This window comes from Herpailurus yagouaroundi, unplaced genomic scaffold, assembly GCF_014898765.1.
Source record: "Herpailurus yagouaroundi ecotype Mexico unplaced genomic scaffold, PumYag 196, whole genome shotgun sequence".
Taxonomy (NCBI): domain Eukaryota; kingdom Metazoa; phylum Chordata; class Mammalia; order Carnivora; family Felidae; genus Herpailurus; species Herpailurus yagouaroundi.
Window position 1 is genome coordinate 16464694 of NW_024412427.1, and position 26786 is coordinate 16491479.

The 26786-nt window shown below is 45.2% G+C and overlaps 1 protein-coding gene across 5 annotated transcripts in view; it reads right to left on the bottom strand.

The window, feature by feature from the left end:
* Positions 1 to 1293: 1293 nt before the first annotated feature.
* UBOX5 (U-box domain containing 5) overlaps positions 1294 to 26786 on the bottom strand; it is a 37732-nt gene continuing 12239 nt past the window's right edge. For 3 of the 5 annotated variants that reach the window (XM_040447534.1, XM_040447536.1, XM_040447535.1), the window contains exons 2-5: positions 9566 to 9660; positions 6715 to 7915; positions 4444 to 4605; positions 1295 to 2041 (exon numbers count right to left, since the gene is read on the bottom strand). In XM_040447534.1, coding sequence (XP_040303468.1) covers positions 1833 to 2041; positions 4444 to 4605; positions 6715 to 7915; positions 9566 to 9619 — 1626 coding nt within the window. In that variant the 5' untranslated portion in view covers positions 9620 to 9660 and the 3' untranslated portion in view covers positions 1295 to 1832. Of the gene's footprint in view, positions 2042 to 4443; positions 4606 to 6714; positions 7916 to 9565; positions 9661 to 13559; positions 15174 to 26786 lie in introns of those variants that run through there. The other 2 variants (XM_040447537.1, XM_040447538.1) reach the window with 2 other exon arrangements.

Here is a 26786-nt window from a genome sequence, read left to right on the forward strand (position 1 = left end):
GTGACTCTGGATCGTGGGGTCGTGACTTCAAGCCCCGTGTTGGGTGTAGAGCTTAAAAAAACAAGTAAGATAAAAATGAATGCATCTCCAAGGATGTGGGTGTGGCTCCACCTGGTCACAGGACAGGAACTGTCCACCCCAGCAGCTCCCATGGCTGGTTTCCTACCAGAGCCTCCTGGGGCGCAGAAGCTCTTTTCAAATGCAGATCACCAGGCCCCTCCGCTAGAGGGAGAAAACTCTGCCCCCATCTGGATGTGCCTTATGTAGACCCCACCCGGGAAGGGGCTTCCTCTGGCTCCCTGGGGTGGGGCTCACAGGACGCCCCCCAGAGAGAAGGGCTCCTGAGTAGTGAACCTGCTTCAGGTTGGCTGCTCCCCTGAGGCCACCACAGGCTGAGGGCAGCCATCCCCCCACCCCCAGCAGTGCTTTTGCTCCGAATGCTGGGGCTTTTCTTAGAACACAAGCAAGGAGGGTAAGGCCAGGCCATTTGAAGCCAAAGAGCAGCTCAGAGGAAAGGCCAGCAGTGCAGACTCTGAAGTCTCAGGTGAGGCTGTGTCAAGGGAAGGAATTTCCTTTGAGGAGCACAAATACCCCCGGAATCTCTAACCCCACCCCCAGATCTCTAAATTCCCGGGACTCAAGAATCTGAGTTTTTAATCAGCTCCCATCTTCCCGGGGTCACTCCCTGGGGTCCCCCTGGAGCATGAGCTGCAGGCCTGTGGGAGGGGAGGGGAGCAGGTGGCTGGGATTTCTGGGCAGCTTATGGCCCTGAGGACTCAAGGTGAACTCCCTCCTGACATCCTCCAGGGCACGGGGAACAGCCTGGTGCATTTTCTCACTGCAGTCCTTCCAGGGAGTAGAACCTCTTCCACACAGTAAACAGTTGTAGGAATACATACGTTCCCTCTGGGACGCCACAGAACTGAATTTTGAATGAAAACAATGCAGCCTATAAACAAGCACTTTTCCCAGAATGGGCCCTGTGCAGAAAAGCTCTGTTCTCAGAGGGCAGTGCACAGGCTCTGCCAAGATGAGGGAAGCGTGTGCCACACCGGCCCAAGGGAGGGTGCCCAACCCACCCTGCGTGCACACCCACGTGCAAACCCTCACACATGCCAAGCATCGAAAACATGACTTCTCGCCCCTTCAGGCCATTGACCTGAATTGCAGCCAGACGGGGTTGCACTGACTGCTCGAGGCTGCCCTATGATGGTCCCACTTTGTGTGGGTGCCGGTGGGGACAGGAGTATGACGACACTGACAGGCACTCTGTCAGGAGGAAGTCCACAGAGGACAGACGTCAACCATCGCTTTATTAAGGCTCAGAGTCGTCTGCCAGTCGGGGGCTGAGTCACTCACCGCAGACTCCAGCCACGGAACACTCTAGGTGACCCCACGGGCGGAGGCTGTCCTTGAGCTCTCAAGCCATGGTCTCTCATGCTCCACTCGGGTCCATCCTGCAGGGCTGGGGTGTGTGTGCAGACAACTCAGGGGGCCCTTGGCAGGGTGGGGCTGGCTCTAACAGGCCCTGGGCTCTGGCAGGGGGGTGGCAGGGAGGCACAGGAGGGCAGGGATACATCCCCTATCCCTCCCAGCCCAAACTATGGCTTTGTTACCCTATTGCCACTTGAGCAGGAGTGGAGCGCCCCTCCCCTGTGCTCTGGACCGGGTGCTACACTCTGGAAGGAGGCAAAGGGAAAGCCCCTGGGGAGGAAAGGGCCCCTCTGTGCTTGGGATTTGGCCTGACTTCAGGGGATCGTGCCGCCCAACCCCACACACACACTCCCTCAGCTCCTCCCATCGACAGGTCTTCTCAGGTTGGGGCCGGTCACTCAGAAGTGGACACGCAGCACGTCCTGGCTGGCAAATGGCCTCTGGCAGGCTGTGCACGTCATGGGCAGGGAGCGCTGCTTCTCACCCAGGCAGGGCCGGCATAGGAGGTGGCCACAGGGGAGCTGGTACACAGGCTCCTTTTTGAAGTAGGGAGAAAACGCTCTTTTGCAGGAGGCACACTCGGGCCCCGGGATGCTCCCAGGCTGCTCTGGTAGATCAGGGAGGAAAATAGGCCAAGGTGAGGCGAAAGCTGTCCCCTGGTCCAGGCTCCGTCCTGATGGCAGGGCATGAGCCTGAAGTGGGACAAGAAGCTTCCCCACCCTCCACCCCTTCAGCGGCATGGCTTTATCCCTCCTGGGGCCACTTCTGGCTGCTCTGGGAGGAGAGGGTGTTGGGGAGCCAGGACACCTGGGAGACCTCCCCTCAATCATCAAATCTTGGTGCTCCAGTGAGTGCCCAAGAAAAGCTGGCTTCTGAAGGCAAGCAGACCGCACTGAGCCCTCCCTCCCAGTCTCTGAGCAGGATTTGCTTCCCCCTGGAACAGGCTGCTACGGTCAGAGTGAGGCACAAGCTCATCCTGATAACATAAACTACAAGAAAGGCAAGACGACTCAAGAAAGGAGACAGCAGACAGTGAGCAGGTGTAGCAGGGCTGGGCAGGTCCAAGGAGGAGGGAGGGCACCACGTGGGCAGGCCTGAGGTCTGAGTTACCCACTGAGCCTGGCACCTGCTTCTTCTCTTCAGCCTGGCAGCCCCTCCTGACCTGTCAATCCCCTTCCTGTGCGGCAGGCTCCCTCTTTCCCTGCTTCCCGCAGGGCCTCCCTGAATGAGGGCCGCAGTGGCCACGTCCTGCCACTGCCTCCCCAAGCTGCACCTGCTGCGCTTCCTTCTCTTGTGGCCCTAGCCTAAGGAGGCTGCTTTGTCCCCACTCCACACCCCTCTGGAGAGGGCAAGGGTGGTCTCTTAGGGGAAAAAAAGAGGCCGACCATGCAGAATGAGAGGGACAGCAAGTACAAAGAATGGTTGGTCCAAAACCAAACCAAAGCAAAAAAAAAAAAAAAAAAAAAAAAAGGAATGGCTGGTCCATTAAAGAAAGACAGGACACAGAGCTGTGATGGCGGAGACTGGCTTCAGGTGAGGCTACAAAGGGGGCAGGCTGGGGTGCGCAGGACTTCACCAGCGGCAGGGGCTTAGACTTTGTTCCAGGATCAGTGGGATGCCCTGGGAGGAGTCTAAGAAGTGAAGTGCCATGCGCTGGTGGACATTACAGGTGAGAGTGGCTGTGCGGGAGCAGCAGGGCTGCTGAAAGAGACAGGGAGGGGCTGGGGAGGGGACAGCACAGGGGACAGGGTGGCAGCAGAGTGCTCGGAGATCCCCTTTGGAAGAGTACGTACAGGACTTGAGGATGAATGGACGTCAGGAAGGCTGAAGGACACCAAGGACAATCTCCACGTTACAGGCCTGACCCAAGAGAAGATGCTGCTCTTTACTAGCAATGGGGTGATGGGGCGTGTCTGCAGTTCTGAGTTAGAACTTCACTCAACATCTATCCAGGGGTTTCCCACGTGGAGGTGCCAGGCAGCTGTCAGGGAGGTCAGGGTCTGAGTTCCAAGGAGAGGAAGGAGCCACAGGGGGGAGCATGGGCAGTCACTGGCCAGTGGGTTCTCTCTGGGATGGCAGGGCAGAGAAGAGTTTGCAGGACCAGAGTCTGGAAGAGGAGTCCGAAGTGGAAATTGCAAAGGGACAGTGAAAAGAGGGAGAAAAAGAGCGCAGGATCCGAAAGGCCGAGAGAGAAGGGGTTTCAGGAAGGAGGGGCTGGCAAGCCGCATCAGACACTGCTGGGAGGGGAAGGGAGAGCAGCCACTGCATCTGGAGCCGTGGAAACCACCGGTCACCTGGACGAGAAGGTTCTGGTGATGGTCAGGATGGAAACAAGAGAAACAGGGAGGTGTGGATGAGAAGAAGAGGAGGTAAGAATGGGCTGGCTCTGGATGGGCAACAAGAATTGAGCATACACCTTATCACGGGCTCCTTCAGGCTTCATCTTGTAAAAATTGCCTACATTCCAGCATGTTCTCTCACCTGTATCCTAACTGATTCTATCATCTAATGTGGTCCCAGGTTCACTGTGGGCAAAAACTGCCTCAGTCAAAAGCTGCTACAGCTCTATTCTAAACACCAGTGAAACTGTTAACAGGAAGGGACGAAGGAGACAACCCCCAAGCTTCTCTCCACACTTCCTTAAAATAAACTGCCCAGCTGTCAGATAGGAGACAGACTGGATCTGAAAACTAACCAAAGGAGGGGAAACAAAAGTCCAGGACAGAACAATTAATATTAGATCTTACCAAAAACACTGCAGAGTTGCCAAGCCCTAAAAGTCCACAGAATTACCAAGAGTTAACTAGAGAAAGCTCTCCTTGTGAAGAGTTAAACTTCACAGGAGCCCCTCAGCTCCCCCTGGAAAAGGAAAGAGACAGAGTTCTCCCTGAGGCCCGGGTGCTGGCTGCTGGCGCTAAGGAGGTTGGGCATGGCAGTCCCAGGAGCCCCAGAGGCAGGGCCCAGGCTTCTGCTCCCGGGCTCTGGCGAGACGGATGGGGCCCCAGTTACCCGAGGCGGCGCCTGGCCTCCAGGAGGCACTGCTCTCTCTTGTGCCGAGCTGTTGGAGCTGTCCCCGGGTCAGCCGAGCCGTGAAGGAGGGCATGGAGCCAAGAGTCGATGTCAAGGCAACTTCCAAGCTCTGTGACAGCTTCTGCTCGTGGGACACGGGACCTGACAAGAGATGCACAGACCACGATATCCAGAGAGAGGTTCAGCAAAAAACACCAAGCAATAAGTCCTTGGAGGACCACAAGAACGGTACTTCTAACTTCAAATGGACGCAGATGTAAAGAAACTCCTCCCTGACGTCTGCTAGTGGATTGTGATGATGGAGTACCAGCAGTCAAAGCCTTAGGGACGTTCCTACCCATCCCACACCACTTTCAGGGTTTCTGGGCCAGCTCTAGCTTTCCTCCTCCTGGAAAGATTTCTGGGCAGGCCTGGGCCACCTTGTGGCTCATTTGCAGAACTGCACCCTACTTTCAGAAGGTCTCCTTGCAGGCCAAGGAGGTGCCCACCATTGTGCCCCTGCTCCCTGTCCATTCCCTCGCCAGCAGCTTTTCCTCATCTCCTCTCTTCTGGGGCCCCCACCCTCCCCGCTCTGCGGGTTTGCTGGCCTGCACTCTCTCGGCATTTGCGTCCTCTCTCTCCTGCTGAGTAAAGCAAAGTGGTCATTACCAAGTAGAATGACAAAGACCTCACTCTGCCCACTCCACTATCTAAGGGACCTTCTCTGTGTGGTTCACAGAAAGCCAAGCAGTAGGCTGAGGGTGAAGGCAATGGGAGAGTGAGACAGTTGTCTAAGAAAGAACCCAGAGACCTGCCTGGTATCAGGGTTCACAAAACTGCCCCAAAGTAGGGAGTAGAACATTTTGTCTACAGTGTGCAGGACTTGCTTGGGGCCTTGAAGCACAGGTCAGCATGGTCCTATATCACCAACAAACCTGACCTTACAGACATCAGGGTCTAAGGACCTTTCTTTGTCTCACCCCACTGCACTTCAGATGCTTCCAGGAGTTTCCAGGGGTCATGTTGACTAAAATCTATACTCAAAACCAGAGAAGACACAGATGTAACCTTTAAGTGCACTATTTGCATAGGGCTTTTACAGTAAGAGAGGATATTACAAGAATGATAAAATCTAAACAGATTTATTTTCATAAGGAAAAAGAAAGTGTCAAAGAGTTATCTCCAAAAGCACCAGGCACTAACAATCACGGGCAAATTCTACCAAATATGGAAAGAGGAAATTATTCTAATACTCTTACATTGTTCTAAAGTTGAGTACAGGAAAATGTCTTAATTCTTCTTATGGAGCACACAAATCTTTGGTAACAAAACATGACCAGAGATGGTATGTGTATATGACAGTTCAAATTATTTATCCAAAATAAAACGCTAGCAAACAGAACCAAGCAGAACATTAAAAGAAGCATGACCAAATGAAGTTTATTCCAGGAATGTAATAACGGATGAATATTAAGAAGCCTATTAATGTATTTTTTCACACTAAAAGATCTAAGGATGAAAAATCATAGTACCATCTCCACTGATATTGAAAAGGCATTAGACAAAATTCAACCACCAATCTTAGATAAAAACACTGAATTAAAAACATTTAAAAACATGACTGAATAAAATAGGAATCAAAGGTGTGGGAGAGTGTCTGAAATGGCTCCCAATGAGACCCACCTCCAGAGACTCATGCTGTAGGGTACCCCCTTCCCCTTGAGTGTGGGCCAGACTTAGTGACTTTCTTCTAACAGAATAAAGCAAAAATGAAGGGATGCCACTTCCACAATTAGGTAATATAAGACTATGACTTCCATCTTGTGCTTACACAGCTACCGTGTTATGTGCTGCCCTTGAGAGGCCCATGTGGCAAGGAACTGAGGACAGACTGAGTCTGCTGGCCACCAGCCAAGACCAGCCAACAGGGAAGAGAGGCCCTCGGAACAATAGTTCGGCCAGGAACCGAATCCTGTAACAATCACAGGAATGAGCTTACAAGTGAATGCTTCCCCAGTCAAGCCATGAAGCAGCTGCAGCCCCAGCCAACACTTTGACAGCAGCTGGAGAAGACCCCGCAGCAGGTGACCCAGCCGAACTATCCTGGCTTCCTGACCAGAGAAGCTATGAGATAATGAATGTGTGGTGCTTTAAGCCAGTAAGTTTTGGGATAACTTAAGACGGCAAAACATAAAGCACAGGGCAATAGTGCCACGTGTCACCTGGGAAGCACAGGGAGGGCAGCGGACATGGAAGCAGGGCATGGATTACCTGTTGAGCAGTCCATATGTGTCAGCCCAAGTTCACTGGCAGCTTTCATTTTCTTAGCGGTGTGCTCTGAGGTAGTGGGTGAGACCAGAAGGCTTGTGGTAGAAAAACAGGAAGCGTTTGCCCCAAGGCTACTGTCCGGGGCATGTTCAGTCTGCTCCATCTTCCTTTTCCGAGAGGGCAGAGCAATGGAAGAAGGTGTCACTGCCAATGCAGTCTGTGCTCTCCCAAGCAGATGGCAGCCCGGAATGGAGTGCTGGAGCAGGAAATGGTCGATCCGGGCCTTCAGGGAGGGGTGAGGCAGGGGCTGGGAGTGTGGAGTAAAGGCTACCCCCGTGAAAGGGTCACTGGGCACTCGGCCCCAGGCGGCTTCGCTGCGGTTACACTTTTCCAGCGTGCTCTGGTCGATGACCTTGCCTGAAGGCAGCAGCATGGGGCAAGGCATGATCTCCAGGGTGATGGGATCCAGGAACTCCTCAGGCACATCCTGAATCACCTCGGCTAGCTCCTGCAGGCTGGAGGGGGCCTGCAGGCCCTCAGACAGGCTTCCGGGATCACAGTCACTCTCCATGGGCAAGGCTGGGGCCTGCAGAGTCAAGTCCTGAGGGAGGCTCTCTGAGGCAACCAGCAGGACACTGTCTATCACCTCCTGAGAGCAGGTTTTAGCTGGCTGACCCCACACTTCCAATCGCTTGATGCAAGGGATACCGCTGCCTGTCACGTGGGTGATACAGATCTTGAGATGGACCACGTGGCTAAGGGAAAGAGCCCCTTTATTCCAGAGCTCCTGTGCCACAACAGCAGGAGAGGGGAGTGTGGCGTCCATTGGGCCAAAAGGTGGCCTGGCCTTGAAGCCCCTGTGACTAAACACCACTTGGCTCTGGTTTTTCAATAAGACTTTGCCTACTAAGGTGAACGCCTCCTTGTCTGGGATGGACGGCTCGGCGGGGCCCGGGGTCCGACACTCGGGGGCATTCCAAGATGCTCTGCTGGATAAGGCAGATGTGTACATTTCCAGGCCGGTGACATTCTGGCCTCCCCCAGCTGTGAGGTCTATGTTAATCCTACAGATTTCCACACTGAAGGGAAAGGAAACTATCACGTAGACTGGTGGCTTAATGAAATACTCTGTCCTAAAACCATGACTTCTCTTTGTCAGGTCTTCAGAGATGAGATTTTCTACTTCATAACCATCAGCTGATATCTAGAGTTAATGACAAATAAGACACGCATTCACTTGATGAGATCCAAATGAAGACACCTAGATTTCAAGAATTTGCTACTTTTTAGACAATTATTTAAAGAAAGTCTTAAGTTCCTCATTTAAACTTTCCTCTATTATACTGAATTCACCAGGGTTTTTTTGCGGGGAGGCACTCAAGGTTATCAGGTCAAGGGTTGAGGGCAACCGTGTCCCCAAGTACTGCCCATCCTTGAAAAATACAAGCAACAGAAGTCTGCTCAATCCAAACAAAAATCCCTTCAAAATAATGTCTGTGAGAAAAAAGTACAGCTTATACTAGTGTTTTTTTATTGTAGAGGATGAAACCACAGAGATTTAGGGGAAAACAAAGATGTTCGTTACAGTTCTTAATTTTGTATTTGGACTCTATCAGTTATTAAATTTCCATGGCAATCTTCTTGTGGACAGTCTTCTTGTGAATCTATGACTGAGGGAACTTGGTCAAAAACAAAAGTGTGGGGGCACCTGGGTGGTTCAGTCAGTTAAGCATCTGACCCCTGATATCAGTTCAAGTCATGATCTCATTGTCATGAGATCGAGCCCCACATCAGGCTCTACACCGAGCATGGAGCCTGCTTGGGATTCTCTCTCTTCTCTCTCTGCCCATCCCCTGCTCATGCTTTCTCTCTTTCTCAAAATAAATACACATAAAAAAAAAAAAAAAAAAGTGTGTTCACCAACAAGGACCACAAAAGACTACACGAAATCTAGAGCAGTGAATATGCTAGGGGGTGGGATTGTGAGTAACTTCTCCTCCTCTTAATATTCCTAATATTTGTTATAACCAGTGGAAATTTTAAGATACAGGTATGCCTCCCTCTTTCTGAAAGGTCCTATCACACCACTTTGCTTTTACATAAGACCTATATTAGCACCTGTATTTGCTAACCAAAAGAAATCCAAAGAGAATTTTTACTTTTACGAAAACATGTTTTGGTATCACACTAATGTAGATCTCTTGTAAATGAACTTCCGGAAGGCAGTGGATATTCATTTTACGCCATTTCAGCCTGCGAAAGGTTTCATAAGAATGTTCTTTTCAGATGGCGGAGGAAGCCTGTGTCTCTGTTCAAAGACATCAGGCTAGCAATCTGGGAACCTGAAACAGCATGCTGTGTGCAGAAGCTCAAAATTAAAGGACGGCTCAATTCTCTTTTTGCAGTTTCCTTACTCCTTGCTCCGGGCTGTGGAAAGATAACCTCCTTTGCACAAAAGGCAAAGCAACTTAGTTCAAATAAAGAAGAAGGAATCCAAATAACAAATACAAGTCATTATTTCTAGCATGAGAAGTAAGCGAGAGGAATACTGGGGGAGACAGTATTTCTACCTTCGCTGTGACTTTGAGTAGAATTAAATTTTATCATCAGAGGGAGGAGCACAATGAACACGACCCTCCAGAAAATGAGCCACAGCTCCCCTTGTAACAGTGCTGCATGATTCTAGGGGTACATCCTGGCCAATGCTTACCTAAATATCACCTGGTGGGATTTAAAACAATGAAGGTGAAAGCACATTACACCTAAATTAAGTCCACATACACAAGGCAAGACATGGGGAAAAGCATGAAAAATAGCCATTGCATATTTATGTGCATATACTTGTTTTGTTTACCTTGTTGCAGTAAATTCTTGGTCTGAACTGTGGGAGGCAAAGATTTATGACCATCTTTGTGGCTGAAAGGGTAGCTTCCAAGCATCAGAAATAGCCTTGAATAAAAAATAAAGCTTGATATTAGACATGTCAAAGTTCAATTCTAAACTTTTAGGAGTTGATTCCTACGGGAAAAGAATCAAACAGGGTAACAAAGACTCTCACGCACACGGCCATGGTCTATACAGTCTCACTGTATCGTACCTGTGATGCCGGGGAAAAGGAGTCACCAAGAAATTGCACAGGAGCTTCTTTTTTTTTTCTTTATGTATTTAAGTAATCTGTACACCCACCGTGGGGCTCAAATTCACCACCCCGAGATCAACAGATGCACACTCTTCCAACTGACACGGCCGGGTGCCCCCATAGAGGAGCCTTCTCCTGCAGCCTGAGCAGGTTGGCCAAGACTGCGGGTCCTCTGGCTGACAGCTGGACCCAGTGGAAGCAACAGCTCTGCAAGGCGCTCCCCACAGGAAAAGGAGGGTCAGAAGTGGCAGAGCTCAGAGAAAGAACAGAACTACTCAGCCAGAGGGTTTAGAACGGAAGAGGTTGCAGAAATCATAGTAGTACTAGGCATCTTTGTCATTTAACGCCTGTCAATTTTTTTCTTTTAAAGTTTATTTATTTATTTACTTATGAGAGAGAGAGAGTGAGCATGAGCACACATGTGAGCAGGGGAGGGGCAGGGAGAGGTAGAGAGAACCCCAAGCAGGCTCCGCACTGTTAGTGCAGACCCTGACACGGGGCTCAAACCCACAAACCATGAGATCATGACCTGAGCTGAAACCGAGAGTTGGACGCTTAACTGACTGAGCCACCCAGGCGCCCTGTGATTGCATTTTCTTATTAATATGAAAACAACTGGAAGAGTCCAAAATATCATCATTGAGAAACAGAAATCCCAGACTTGGAAAGCATCTTAAAAGGACATCTAATCCAAACAACATTTTAACGACCAACGTCCAGGCTGGGGGAAATGGGTGAAGGTGGTCAAAACGTACCAACATGTAGTTATAGAAGTTCTTTAAAAAAGATTTTTTTTAGGGGTGCCTGGGTGGCTCAGTCAGTTAAGCGTCTGACTTCGTCTGGTCATGACCTCAGAGTCTGTGAGTTCGAGCCCTGCGTCAGGCTCTGTGCTGACAGCCTGGAGTCTGGGGCCTGCTTCGGATTCTGTGTCTCCCTCTCTCTCTGACCCTCCCCCATTCATGCTCTGTTTCTCTCTGTCTCAAACATAAACAAACATTAAAAAAAAAACTTACAAGCAAATTTTTTTAGTGTTTATTTTTAAGAGAGACAGAGAGCGTGAGCGTGAGAGGGGCAGAGAGAGAGGGAGACACAGAATCCAAAGGAGGCCCCAGGCTCCGAGCTGTCAGAGCCCGATGCGGGGTTTGAACCGACAAACCGTGATATCATGACCCGAGCCGAAGTCGGACGCTTAACCAACTGAGCCACCCAGGTGCCCCTGTAGTTGTAAGTTCTGAGGAGGTGATGTACAGCATGGTGACTACAGTTAACAATACTGCGGTGTATATTTGAGAGCTGCTGAGAGTAGACCTTAAAAGTTCTCATCACAAGAAAATAAGCTGTAACTACGTGAGGTGATAGATGTTAACTTACTATAGTAAGCATTATGTAATATATACAAATACTGAATCATTATGTGGTACATCTTAAACTTATTCAATGTGATATGTCAATTAATAGCTCAATAAAACTGGAAGAAAAGCAAAGATCAATGTCCAACAGCCTTTGGTAGTCTTTGTAGAGAAGTAGGGAAGCCACCAGAAATATCTCTCCTGCCAGCAGCCCTTGCCAATGGCTCTGAACCTCTTGGGTGAGGCCAGCCAGCCAGTCTATGCTTTTCCATCTGGCAGAGAAGGCCATGAAAAACTCTTTTGTTAGCCCAACAGGGAAAGGGTCACCCTCTGGGGTCTGTGTTATCATGATTAATAGGTGCCACATGGAGGCCAGGCACATTTGGCATCGTGCAACATTTTAGCAGGCTGTTTCTGCACAGTGAAGGTCTGCCATGGGACCTTTAAGTGTTTATTACGTCAGCCTCGCCCCAACTCAGAGTTTTACATATAGACACAAAATATTTTTTTAACATGGTTTTAATACATGCTAATTTCCTAAAAAGGGAACTTCTATGCAGATCACAGGAAGATTATACTTTATTTTGTTCAGATCAGATTTTTACAAAGAGATATTGACCGTTTCTGACAACCGCATCACCAAGAGTGATGCTAATACATCTGACAGTCTACACTTGTAGCAGTCCGCATTCTAGGTGATTCTACATATTAGTAATAGCTTCTGATAACTTCATTATGCCTTCCAATATGGTCATAACCAAATATTTACACATGAGAATAAATTTTATTATCACACTTAAAAACCTCCTTTATATTACAGTTATAGCATTTGTATGTATATGAATGTGTACATACCTGTACACACATACCTGCACACACACATGTTGTTTTTTAAAAAGTAATGCATATGTTTATATATATTTTTTTAACTTTGTTTTAATGTTTATTTTGAGAGAGAGACAGACAGACAGACAACAAGCGGGGAGAGACAGAGAGAGAGGGAGACACAGAATCTGAAGCTGAGTGGTCAGCACAGAGCCTGATGCAGGACTCGAACTCAAGAGCTGCGAGATCATGACCTGAGCTGAAGTCGGATGCTTAACCGAGGGAGCCATCCAGACGCCCCTGTATTATTTTTGACTGTAAGTTCAGGACAATAGAAAGAACATTACAAGATAATTATAAAACTAGAAGAAAAACAAAGATCAATGAACCTGATGAGATGAACCTGATGGAGTGGAGACCCTTGGCCTAAAGTCTCCTGTTCTTTGTGAATCTGTGTTGAAATTCTTAGTACTTCTCACTGTTTGAGGTATATATGCCACCCCTCTGTCAGAATATTCTAGAATCTGGTCTGGAATCAACATGGACTAGTTTACAGAATTCTCTTTTTTTCCCCCAGGGAAAATGTCTCCAGCTTCTGATATTTTTCTTGTTCTCCACAATAACTCAAAAATGAATGCATGAGGAATTGCATCTGCAAATATTCTCAGGGCCCTTGTATGTACCTCTTCTTGGCCAGGAAACCAGAGCACATTCAGAGAAGCAATGCCCTCAATTCTCCTGTCCAACTAGGGAAGTGGCTTCTTATTAAGTTTTTGTTTTGTTTTAAATGCACAATTAAGCCATTAACTGAATATGGAAGTAGTAACATGAATATAAAGCTCGTACCTAGGAAACAAAATATTTCTCCTGGAAAAGCAAGCCTATGATGCCAAAGGAAAACAGAGGATAGTGACACAGATGGTGACACAAAAGAGGTGTGCAAGTGCAGAACTGGGCTGGCCCTGAGCAAAGGGCGAGCTCAGCCACTCGGGTCCAGGTTCGAGAAGCTTTGCTTGCACTGCTGCAGGCAGCCCTCTCCTCCCAACTTTGTCCTGATGGGTCGGACAGGGCTTTGGTAAGAACAAGCAAAGAGGGGCGCCTGGGTGGCTCAGTCGGTTGGGTGTCCGACTTTGGCTCGGGTCATGATTTCATGGTTCATGGGTTCATGCCCCACGTCAGGCTCTGCGCTGACAGCTCAGAGCCTGCAGCCTGCTTCAGATTCTGTCTTCGGCTCTCTCTGCCCCTCCCCTGCTTGTGCCCTGTCTCTAAAATAAATAAATATTTAAAAATTAAAAAAAAAAAAAAGCAAAGAGACAGAAATTGTGTTACACTGTGTTATAACATGAGCATACTGAGAGGTGGTTGACAGTGAGATAAAGGGCCCCTAGAGTGCCATCACCTCCACTCCACTGTCCACTCCTTAGGCCTTTTCTCCCTCCAACTTTCAGGGACAAAAACAAACTGGCAGAGTAATAATGTCAGCTCCTGGAAGTGTTGATTTCCCAGTGGGAGGCACTGATTTCACTAACATTTACCTGCCTATTTCCTTGTTATCTTCTTGGACATTTCACACTGCAGTCTTCTAACTTTGATTTATTCTACATATCATGAAATTAATCTGAGAACTTAAATGCCGGAACCAGAACAAGTTGGGTAGGGGTCCTCCTCAAGCCATGATGAAGGGCTCACCTGTGAGTATGAAGCCAAATAGAAAAGTTTTCAAAATTATCTGAGGACCCAACTCAATTGTAAATGGCAGTGTGAGATGAAATTGACCAGAAGTGACCACCCTCAGGACCAGCCTGCACTTTGCCTTTAACCCCGGCTCAGCTCTCACCAGATGCCTGCTCCTGTGGAGGGACTGGAGATGAGAGGACGAGTCCAGGATGAGAGGATCTCATCTCTCCAGGATGAGAGGACGAGTCCAAGGGCTTTCAAACTCCAGTCATCTCATAACTTTAAAAATCCCACCTCTGACCCCTGAAAGGGGAAGAACTGGACTGTCCCTCCAATCAATATGATAATTTACAAGGTTTTATCTGCACTCTCAGCCAACACAAATGATTCCCAGTGAGTTAAGACACAAGGACCCTCTAGCAGCAAAACAACTCCAGCTAGAAAGGCACATACATAAAATGGCTTAGAGGAGGCCACCAGAAATTTCATTCCATTTTAATCTTGCCCACTGGTTAGCCCTAAAGTGGTTACTAAGATCTTTCTTTTGCAGATGAAGAAACTGTGGCTTAAAGAGAGGTTAAGCTGGGACTGAGATTCCAAACCTTCCAAACAAACTCTGGTTACTATCTATTTGGACACCATTTACCTTGAAGGACTTACCAGGGACTTACATGGACACCTTACAACTTATTTCCCCCCTCTTACTTAGGTTAGGCTTTGGTATCATTCATTTTTTTTTTTTTTTAATTCTCCCAAACTTAACGTGCCTATGCTCTAAATGTAGAAATTTGGAAACCTTGACTGTCCCTTCCAACATGTATTGGATCAAGCCTCAAACTGTTTTGTGAGGAAAATCTAGATAAGCTAGCCCTCTATTCGAGCATATTACCTCATGAGGGTTTTCAACCTTTCCAAGAGGTTGTTAATTCCATTAGCCAATCATTAAAGCATCTGACCAGACACAGCCTGTTTGTTCGACGCAGCACTTACCAGAATCTAATCTGAGAGAATATTTATGGAGACTGTTCAGTCCATCCACATTAAATTCCTTGTCATGCCAGCTTAAGTGGCACCTCTTGCTTCCTGCCTGGCACCCCTGGTGGCTGCTGCATTCATGTCCCACATCACCATCTGACAGACTGCTTAGGAGTGTGGACCCTCAGCCGTAGCAAAGATAAATGTAACACATGATGAAAATGTAGTGGCCTATCTGCCAAAATTCACAGGATACCAGGGTGGCAATGACACTTCAGCGGGGAACCATAATTTACTGTCTATACTGTACTTCCCCATTGAGCTGCTCTTCAGGGCAGTGTACTGGATCATCCTCATGTTCAAATCCCAGACACAACCTTCACCACACTCCTCACCCCACCACAAAGAGCTTTACCAACTACTTCCATGTGGCCCATCAGCAGGGAAGGGAACACCTCTAGGGGCACCTGGGAGGCTCTGTCATCGGTTAAGCCTCGGACTTCGGCTCAGGTCATGATCTCACAGTTTGTGAGTTCAAGCCCCACACTGGGCTCTCTGCTGTCAGTGTGGAGCCTGCTTGGGATCCTTGTCTCCTTCTCTCTGCTCCTACCCCACCCCCAAAATAAATAAACATTAATAATTTTTAAAAATGAAATACCTCTATGGCTGCCGTTTTATTAAGTTGTTAAGATGATCACTCTTTACTCTGCATAGTAACCTCTCTTTAAGACCCATGAGAAAATTCTCTTTTTGGTTTCAGTACTAGGAACAGTTTTTTTTTTTTTTTTCAACTCAATATTATATGGTGTGAATATGAATCATATAATTGATTATGATGTTTCTTTTATTTTGGCCACTAGAAAACTCAGAATAAACCTGTGGCCCATCCCTCCAGATTTCTCTTTGCCTGAATTCTTCACTTATTTTTATGTCATAGTGTAAATATATTGTGAAAGCTACCTTAAAATCATTATGGAACAAGAGAGAGTAAAATTACCAACAAACCATTCTTTTGGTGGACATTTAGGTTGCTGGCAAGTTTTTACTATTAGAATATTAAGATAAAAATCTTAAGTCGATTTTTTTGTCTTAGTACGATTTTGACTTTTTTTTTCTATGTTTCTTTTTGAGAGAGAAAGGGAGACACAGAATCTGAAGGAGGCTCCAGGCTCTGAGCCATCAGCACAGAGCCCAACGTGGGGCTCGAACCTATGAACAGTGAGATCAGACCTGAGTTGAAGTCAGATACTCAACCAACTGAGCCACCCAGGCACCCCTGACTTTTTTCTTAAGAGGTCGTGCATGCTTCTTGTGAAGGTGGCTATTTATTAACAGGATCCTTTTATCCCATAAGTTTTCATAACCAGTTTGCTATATATAGGAAACTTTTTCATTTGGGTATCCATTATGTGTTCAGTTGGCTTATTAAACCAATTGATTTTAACAGATTTTCAGTCGGGGTTTTTTGCGGGGAGGGTCTACAGTCTCAATAATGACAGCCTCCTTCTCAAAATGGTAACTCTTACTTGTCTCTCATCTTACGACATTAGCTAGAACTTCCAGAATTATATGAAATAATAAGAGCTGCCATGCTTGTTTTTGTTCCCATTAGAAAATGCTTCCAGTGTATCATCTTTGAAATAATGCTGATTGAAATATTCTTTTTATGCTAATAAAGCATGCTAATTTTCAGAGTTTTTTGAAAATCAGGGATAGGCTTTGAATTCTGAATTTCTCTATATATTGAGTTTTATTATTTTTCTTATCTGACAGACTAATGAGAGATGGCACATTTTTCTAATTTTAAACCATCTTTTTATTCCTAGGATAGGCTCTATGTGGTTGTGGCAGATTGTTCTTTAAATGTTTTTCAAATTCTACTGAATTTGATTGCTCATATTTAATTTTAGACAAGATATTACTGCCCATTCATATACACTTATAAGCCTGGTACTACGCACTGGAGTATGAGATAACAATTAAATGGTCAGGGGATGCGTGGGTGGCTCAACCGGTTAAGTGTCTGGGCTCAGGGCATGATCCCACAGTTCGTGAGATGAAGCCTGAGTCAAGCTCTGCGCTGGCAGCACGGAGCCTGCTTGGGATTCTCTCTCTCCCTCTCTTTCTGCCCCCTCCCCTGCTCCCGAGCATGCTCGCGCGCTCTCTCTCTCTCTCTCTGAACATTTAAAGAAAAACTTAGACAATGAAATGGTCAAGTGGGGAAACTATTCTGTATGATATCGTAATGGTAGATATGTGACATTACACATCTGTCAAAATCCACAGAACCATACAACTGAATGATCCTTAATGTAAATTATGAACTTCAGTTAATAATAATGTATCAATATAGGCTCACCAATTGTAACAAAAGTGCCATGCTAATGCAAGATGTTACTAACAGTAGAAACTGGGTGCAAGGTAGAGGAAGTATATGAGAACTCTCTGTATTATATGCTTGATTTTTCTGTACACCTAAAACCACTCTAAAAAAATAAAGCCTATTAATAAGAAGAATGGGGGGAAATGTGACTGAAACAAATGAAGAATGGAGATCAAATTGAAACAAGGTACTGTGCCATGTAAGAAGAGTGGCAGACCCTTTTTAAAACATCTTACAAATGATAGTATGTTTCTTTGGGAAATAGTGATGTCCAAATACTGTAGGATTCTATAGGGCTCTGGCTTCCATAAAGGTCTTGTGTGATCTTAGCACCTCTCTGGTTCCCACACTCCTGACCTTTTAAGGTCAAGTGCCTCCAGCCTTAATGCTTAATCTGGAAAAAAAGAATGGCTCAACTTACTGAAAATGCAGACAGCCTCACCCAGGAAGGGTGACAGCCCTGCCTGGGAAATGACAGGTTACATGATGAACTCTCACAAAAACTTATTTACTTATAAATTTACTCCAGTAAATACTTAAAAATGAGAGCCTCCTTTTCCAAATTTGGCATCTCAGTACAAGAGAGACTGGGTCTGAGTAAAACCTAGGGGCCATGCATTATGGCTAAACTGCCCTGCTGTTCAGAGAAGTAGCCTGGAGCCAGACAACAGAGGTATTTATAAGACAGCAAGATAATACAGGTTTATAAGCAGATAATATACATGTAAATTCTATGGCTGGCTCAGTCAGTAGAGCATGTGATTCCTAACCTCAGGATCGTGAGTTCGAGCCCCATGTTGGGTGTAGAGCTCACATACATACATACATATATACATACATCTATCTATCTTTTAAAATGGGATGCCTGGCTGGCTTAGTCAGTAAAGAATGTGACCCTTGATCTTGGGGTTGAGTTTGAGCCCCATGTTGGGTATAAATATCACTTAAAAATAAAATCTTATGGGGTGCCTGGGTGGCTCAGTTGGTTAAGCATCCGACCTTTGATTTCAGCTCAGGTCATGATCTGGTGGCTCATGGGTTCAAGACCCACATGGGGCTGTGCATTGACAGTGCGGAGCTGGCTTGGGATTTTCTCTCCTCTCCTCTCTCTGCCCCTACCCTGTTTGTGCTCTCTCAAAATAAATAAACTTTAAAAATTAAAAAATAAAATAAAATGTGTAAAAAAAAAACCATACAAGTCAATTTTCATTACAGTGATTTTTTTTCTTTTTTTAAACAAAATATTTCAGATTAAAAAGGTAAAGACTATAGTAAACACTCTTATACCCACCACCTAGATTTAGTAAATGTAAACATTTTGCCACATTTGCTTCTCATTTCAGTGTTAAGAACAAACTTGAAAAGATACAGAGGTGCCTGGGTGGCTCAGTTGGTTGAGCGTCCAACTCTTTTTTTTTTTTTTTTAATTGTTTAAAATGTTTGTTTATTTTTGAGAGAGAGACAGAGTGCAAGCTGGGGAGGGGCAGAGAGAGGGAGACACAGAATCTGAAGCAGGCTCCAGGCTCTGAGCTGTCAGCACAGAGCCCAATGTGGGGCTCAAACCCACAAACTGTAAGATCATGACCTGAGCTGAAGTTGGACGCTCAACCGACTGAGCCACCCAGACACCCCTATTGAGCATCCAAGTCTTGATTTAGGCTCAGGTCATGGTCTCATGGCCAAGTCTGCATCAGGCTCTGCACTGATCATGGAACCTGCTTAAAGATTCTTTCTCTCCCTCTGCCCCTACCCCACTGGAGCTTGCACTTACCACAGCTCTCTCTTAAAAAAAAAAAAAAAAAAGATACAAACAAAAGCCACCACTAATCCTATTTCCTCTCCTTTTTTTTTACCAAGAGATAAGCTCTATCTGAAGTTCCGTGTCTCTCATTCAAATCAGCATTGGTATGCAGTAGTCTTGTATATTTTTACCGTACCTTAAGGGTATTATAACAGGCACACCATGTCACGACTGGGTTTCCATTCAGCATGATTCATCCAAGGTTTTCCATGCTCAAATGTGGATTTCTAGTTTACTCACAGCATTCGACTGCATGACTAAAACAGCTTGCTTCTCCATTGCTCTATTACCTATGTTGTTTGTAATTTTTCACTATGAAAAAATACTGCAATAAATATTCTCTACAAGTCTTGTGAAAGCAAATGAAAGAAGAGAAGGAAAAGAAAAAAATAAACGAAATGGTCCTGTCCTCAAGTCTTGAGGCACGATGGACCTCCTTCCAACAGTGATTGTGGAACGTAAGAGTCTATAACAGAGCTCTCTGCAAATGACATTCAGAGTAGGAAGGATGGTCTAAGTGAATGCTTTTCAGTTTGTGGTTTTGAAATCAAGTTATGGGTTGAAGGAAAGAAATATTAACTGAAAGAGAATATAAAACATCAAAGTGCACATAATATGGAAATTATTTCATGAAACTTTTTTTTAAATGTTTATTTCTGAGAGAGAGAGAGAGGTAGCAGCAGAGGGGGAAGAAGGGGAGACAGAGAGAGAGAGAGAGAGAAAATGAATCCCAAGCAGAGCAGATCCCAACTCAGGGCTCAAACCCACAAACCACAGGATCATGACCTAAGCCACCCAGGTGCCCCTCATGAAACTTTAAGATTTTTAACTAATCTCTATACCCAAAGTAGGGATTGAACTCACAACCCCAAGATCAAGAGTTGCACGCTCCACCAACTGGGCCAGCCTGGCACCCCTACCTTCGTGAAACTTTGCTTCAGTTTTATACAAATACATATAACAAATTATATACTAGATCCAATATAAAATTTCTTATTGTGGCTTTTGATGAAAAAAAAAAGTAAGAATACTGGCCAAAAGTATACCCAGAATTCAGGGAAGAATTCACAGAAGTAATGTCTGAATTGGAGACAGCTAAGACACATGCCTGACCTCATGACAACTCTGAGATGGGACAGATGCTACATACTAATCGTACATTGGACAACATGTGCTGGACTATGGGAGCCAGGAGGTAAGAACTGGAACAACAGGGGAAGGACACTAGGGAGAGGGACCTGTAGCAGCAAAGGCATAGAGATGGGACTGTGAGACTGGTTTAGAAAATGTGGAATATGCCGCTCAGCTAGAAGGGGAAGAGGAGGCAGGGCTGGAGAGGCAGGTGCACTGAGATGGGCAGGGCTTTGAATGTGACGCTAACGGGCTTTAGACTACTTTACTTGGTGGTCTGAGGCAGTGTTTTTTCCCCCAAATTGCAGATGAAGAATCAAGAACTCACATTACTGAGACATAGCCAGAATTTTTAAAAATTCAGTAGAAGAGAGTCAGAGTGTATCATACATGCAGGCGGGCAGTGTTTTACGAAACTTGTTTCAGATATATAATTGAAACTGTATTTCTATCAATCTGGGTTTCTTCCTTAAGTAATCTCTATACACCACGCGGAGCCTGAGCTCACAACCCCAAAATCAAGAGTCACATGCTGTACTGACTGAGCCAGCCAGTCACCCCTATTAGTCTGGGTTTTGATGTAAAAGACATTTCTTACTAAGTTCTGCAGTAAAAAAGAGTTTGAAAGCTACCGGCCAGAGGGAAGTCATAGAAGGCTTACAACCTGGGAAAGAACTGACACTAATGAAAAGCCTGCCATTAACCTCCTAGATGACAACGCAATTCCGAAGCACTTAGAGGCAATTCACCCTTCAAGGGGTTCCAGCTCCCTCTATGTACTACCTCAGGGGCTATCTTTGCAAATGGCTTCCGGAAGGCATCAAAGATGAGTATCAAAGTACAAACTACTTAGAAATAAACTAGGAATCTTAGTTTCTCCCTCCCTGGGCATTTTCTTCCTTTATTGTTACCATTTTTTTTTTTTTAATTTTTTTTTTGAACGTTTATTTATTTATTTTTGGGACAGAGAGAGACAGAGCATGAACGGGGGAGGGGCAGAGAGAGAGGGAGACACAGAATCGGAAACAGGCTCCAGGCTCTGAGCCATCAGCCCAGAGCCTGATGGCCTGACGCGGGGCTCGAACTCCCGGACCGTGAGATCGTGACCTGGCTGAAGTCGGACGCTTAAGCGACTGCGCCACCCAGGCGCCCCTCATTTTTTTTTTTTTTTTTGAGGGAGGGGTATTCTTAAAGAGGAGGAAGGAGTAAACTGAACTATGTATAACATATTACAATCTTACAAGGATTTCAAAGCTACCCTCCAAAGAAGTCTTTTTTTTTTTTTTTCTTTAAGTAAACTACTCCCAAACATGGGGCTCAAACTCATGACCCTGAGATTAAGAGTTGCATTCTCCACCCACTGAGCCAGTCAGGCACCCCAAAGAAATCTTTTCTTTTCAGAGATTTTAATTAAACTTTTTATTTTAAGATCATTGCAGATTCAAGTGCAGTTGTAAGAAACAATACGGAGATTCCATGTACTCTTTAACCAGTTTTCCCTAATGGTAACATCTTGCATAGCTACAGCACAGCATCCCAACCAGGAAGCTGGCAATGATACAATCTGTGATCTTATTCATTTCCCCAGTTTACATGCACTCATGCATGTTTGCCTGTGTATTCAGTTCTATGCAATATTATCGCATGTATGGATTTGTGTAATCACCACCACAGTCAAGACAAAGGTTCCATCACAAGAATCCCTGGTACGCTCCTCTAAGAAGCCTTTTATCTTACAGATTTTATTTTCCTCTTCTTATTATTTTAGAGAGAACACAAGCTGGGGAGAGGGAGAGAGGAGGAAAGAGAGAGAATCTTAAGCAGGCTCCACACTCAGAGCAGAATCCGACACAGGGCTCGATCCCACAACCTGGGATCATGACCTGAGCTGAAATCAAAGTCAGGCTTGCAACCGACTGAGCCACCCAGGCACCCCTGAAAATTTTACTTTCAAGTAATCTCTACACCCAATGTGGGGCTCGAATTTACAATCCCAAGATCAAGAGTTGCATGCTCTCCCTACTGAGCCAGCCAGGATTTAGGTGCCCCTAAATCCAAATCTTTATTACCATGGAAATCTTAAAATTCTTTACCCAGATCTAAGACCAAAAATGGGTTTCTAGGGTCAAGTGAAAAGTCCAGTGAATCCCACTACCCACACCGTAAGACATATTTGAGTGACACGTTTATTCTTGGTGTACCTGCCACTAAAATGACAAATACTGTCTATGAAGAAAAATTACAAAACTATATATAAAATTTTAGAGACACCAAACAGAAGTATTATGATCACACATTTGTTAAAAATCTGTATTTAGGAATATGTACACACGAATTTGGGAGGTAATGGTGGCCATGCAGAAATTTAAAATATGCAACAGATTAGAGTGGTGGGCTACTCTATTTTCCCTTTTGTGTGTTTAAAGTACATGTAAGTAGTTAAACAATTGCACTGGGTTCCTGGGGTACAGGAAGATATCCGAGAGGACCGAGGCTCTAGATGCAACGTTCAGGGTATTTCTTGCAGCTTAGAGTCCCTATAGAACTGGATGACCAGGTGGAGGCAGACCTTTCTCCTCTGCTTCCCAGGATGCAGGCTGAATAAGAGAAAGGGAAAGGGAAGGGCTGGGAAGGGATACAAAGGTAGGGTGATCAACCATGCAGTCTATCTTGGACTAAGGGCTTTTCCAATGCAGAACTTTCTGTGCTAACACCAGAAAAGTCCCAGGTCCCCAAGTGGAACCAGTTGGTCATCCTATCTGGAAGGTTTCAATCTGTGCTTCCTTGGAGCTTGAAGCAGCTAAGTAAACCTTTTTGTGGTTGAGGACTCAGAACAGGGGGGTAGGCAAGTGTGGAGGCATGATTCAGAAGAGAATAAGGTGACCATGACACTTTCTGAACACCTTAGCATCCATCTTCCTTTGGCCTAAAAAGTGCCATAGCTGAGTTCAACAACCGGATTTTTGAGTCTCACAAAAACGTAATGGAAAGTAATTCTGGCAGATGGACATATTTTAAAGACTAGGCTCAAACAGGTTACAGAGGGAAAAAAAGAAGAAAAGATTACCTGTCAAATAAGAGAAAAGCATTTAACCTCATAGAGTGGGTGGAATACCAATGCACTGAGCAATTTTACAAATTGGGCACTTCAGCTTTTACAGAAGTACAATACTTCTTACAATTTCTAAATTGAGTTACTTGTCCATCCATGAAAAAAAATGTGACTTGTGTGCATTTTTCTTAGAGCTGGTTATAATGAAAGACAGCTGTCCCCACACATCCCACACGGTCATCCACCAATGAGAGGTGCACAGAAGACCAACCAGAACACAGGTGTGCACCCAGAAGTTTGCAGCTTGCAATCTTAGGTGCTTGGAGCCCATTCGCCCTTCAAGGGCTTAATATGTGCAAGGCATACTGCTAGGCACAGGTAGATACAACTTTTACTCTTAAGAAACGCATAGGCTCAAAACAAGGCACAGATGGGTCTCTTAATTTTAAGAGACCCACAGTCTCAAAACAAGGACCTGAACCAAAGATTCTAATACCACTTACTCATCACCTTAATAGCAGTGCCAGCAAAATTCTATGGAAACCCAGCTGAAGCAGCTATGCTCTTCATTTACAAACCTGACCCTTGAACCTTATTCCATCTGTTCTTGCCTCTCTCCTGAATCCTCAGCTTATCTCTGACTACTGGACCTTTCCTCAACAGGTAAGCAACATTCAAGTTTCTTCTGCCCTCAACAGTCCCCTCAAAAAACCTTGCCGAGGCTCAGCAGGTTGAGCGTTCAACTTCAGCTCAAGTCATGATCTCATGTTTGGTGAGTTCGAGTCCCACATTGGGCTCACTGCTCTCAGTGCAAAGCCCACTTTGGATCTTCTGCCCCTCCTTGGCTCACACTCTCTCAAAAATAAATAAACATTAAAACAAAACAAAACAAACCTTGCCTTGGTGCTGTATTTTTCTCAGTGTTGCAATTTAGCAAATAAAGATAAAAAGTATCCACTTAAATCTGAAAACAGATAAACAATGGATTATTTTCTTTTAGTATAAGAATGTCCTATGTATTATTGTGACCTACGCTAAAAAATTCTTTATTGCACATTCAGCAAACTCAGAAAGGAACTTCCTTAACATAATAAAGGGCATTCATGAAAAACTCACAGCTGATATACTCCACGGTGAAAGACTTAAAGAATTCCCCATAAGCTCAGAAACAATTCTATTCAATTTCATACAAGAAGCTCTCACTAGTAGGCAAGAAAAATAAAAAGGTGGAAAGTAGAAAGAAAAAAGCAAAACTCTCTCTATCCAAAGATTATATGATCCTGTACGTAGAAAATCCTAAAGAATCAACACACACACAAAAACTCTTATAGCTAATAAAATAATTAGGCAAAAATGCAGGATAAATCATCCATATTTCTAAACACTAGCAATGAGTAATTCATAAAGATATACAGACAAAAATTCCATTTACAATAGCACTAAAAAGAATAAAATGCTTAGGAATAAATGTAACTAAGGAGGTACAAGACTTCTACACTGAAAACTGTAAAATGTTACTGAAAGAAATTAAAGAAGACCTAAATAAATAGAAAGCCATCTCTGTTCATGGACTAGAGACTCGGTATTGGTAAGATTGAAAGATGCTAGGGGCACCTGGCTGGCTCAGACAGTAGAGTGTGTGACTCTTGACCACAAGGTCATGAATTCAAGCCCCACACTGGGCATGGAGAAAGACAGGAAGGAAGGAAGGAAGGAAGGAAGGAAGGAAGGAAGGAAGGAAGGGAGGGAGGGAGGGAGGGAGGGAGGGAAAGATGATAAGCACCATTAGTCACTAGGGAAATACAAATCAAAGCCACAATGACATACCACTCCACACTCACTAGGATGGCTATTAAAAAATAAAACACATGCGTGCATGGATAGCTCAGTCGGTTGGGCCTCTGATTTCAGCTCAGGTGGGTTTGCAGCTTGTGGGTTTGAGCCCGCGTCGGGCTCTGTGCTGACAGCTCAGAGCCTAGAGCCTGCTTCTGATTGTGTCTCCCTTTCTCTCTGCCCCTCCCCACTCATACTCGGTCTCTCAAAAATAAAAGAAAAAAGAAAAAAAAAAAAAGAAAACACAGAAAATAACAAGTGTTAGCAAAGATGTGGAGAAAGTGGAACCCTAATACCTTGCTGCTAGAAATGTAAAATGGTATAGCCACTGTGGAAAAGTCTGGTAGTTCCTCAATAAGTTAAATATAGAATTAACATATAAGTCAGCAATTTCACTCCTAGGTATATACCCAAAGTACTGAAAACAGGTGTTCAAGTAAAACATGCACGTAAATGTTTACAGCGGCACTATTCACAATAGCCAAAAAGTAGAAAAACCCAGTGTCAACCAACTGATAAATGGATAAGACAGGGTATGCCCACACAACGCACTGTTATTCAGCTGTAAGTAATGAAGTACTGGTACATACCATAACATGGATAAATCTTGGTAATATTACACTAAGTAAAGGAAGTCACACACAAGAGGTTACATATTATATAATTCCACTTTTTGGAAATATCCAAAATAGGCATGTCCACAGAGACAGAAAGCAGACTAGTAACTGACAGGGTCTGGGGTGGGGGCTGGGGGTGCAGGGGGTGTGGGGGGGGGCGTATGTGGAATCACTGCTTAATGGGCATGGAGTTTTCTTTTGGGGTGAAAAAATGTTCTTGAACTAGATAGTGGTGATTGGTTGCACGACACCGTCAATGCACTGTCACTGAATGACGCACTTTTCTACAAAATGGCCAATTTTATCTGTATTTTACCACAAAACATTATCCGTTGCTTATCTGAAATTCAAACTTAACTAGGCATTCTGTGTTTCATCTGGCGATCCTAGTCTCACTCTGCATCCTGCTCAAGGTTCCCCTTCTCTTCAAAAGTTCTCAAGGAATTGTGTCAGCATTTGCAACCCATTCCTTAACCCTCATTATTCTACAGGAGTGTCTGGCTTTTGCCCTAACAATCCAACTCAAACTGCTATTGTTAATGCCATCAGTGATGTCCAAGTTGCCAAATTTACTGGAGATTTCTGGTTCTTGCCTTAACTGCTCTCTCCCCAGCAACTGACATGGTGCAAATCGTCTCCTTTTTGCAATATTCTCCTTTCCCATTGGCTTCTGTGCAGCAAAAGTTTAACTCAGCAGGTTTGGTCTGTTCAAATCCTGCACATTCCAAAAAAACTGGCCCTTCACCAGCTCCTTAGGGATAATCTCTAAACTCTTTGAACATCCTTCATGTTAAGACTGTCTGCATACACCTGAGACCTTGGGCCACACCAGACAGTTTATACCAGTAGTGGGGGCCTTGGGCCATGCTTTATCAGTTGGCCCTCTGAGAGGGATGGGGACCAAATGAGGTCAGCCACGTGGGTACCCAGTGCAATTGTTTAACTACTTACATGTACTTTAACTTGCAGCAGACCCCCCTCAATAAAAACCCTGCGCAGGCTCAGGTGAGCTTCCCTGGTCGGCAGTATTGGTAAATGTTGGCATCACGGCTGGGATGAAATTAAGAGCTGTCCACATGACTCCACCGGAAGTGGACAACCAGAAGCTTGTGCCTGGTCTCTCCCAGACTCCACACTATGTGCCTTTTTCCTTTGCTGATTTCAATCTGTAGCCTTTCATTGTAATTAAACTGTAACTGTAAATGTAACAGCTTTCCTGAGTTCTGTGAATCCTTCTAGTGAGGGTGGTTTGGGGACCCTTGACAAACTTCTATGCTACCATTTTTCCTGAAG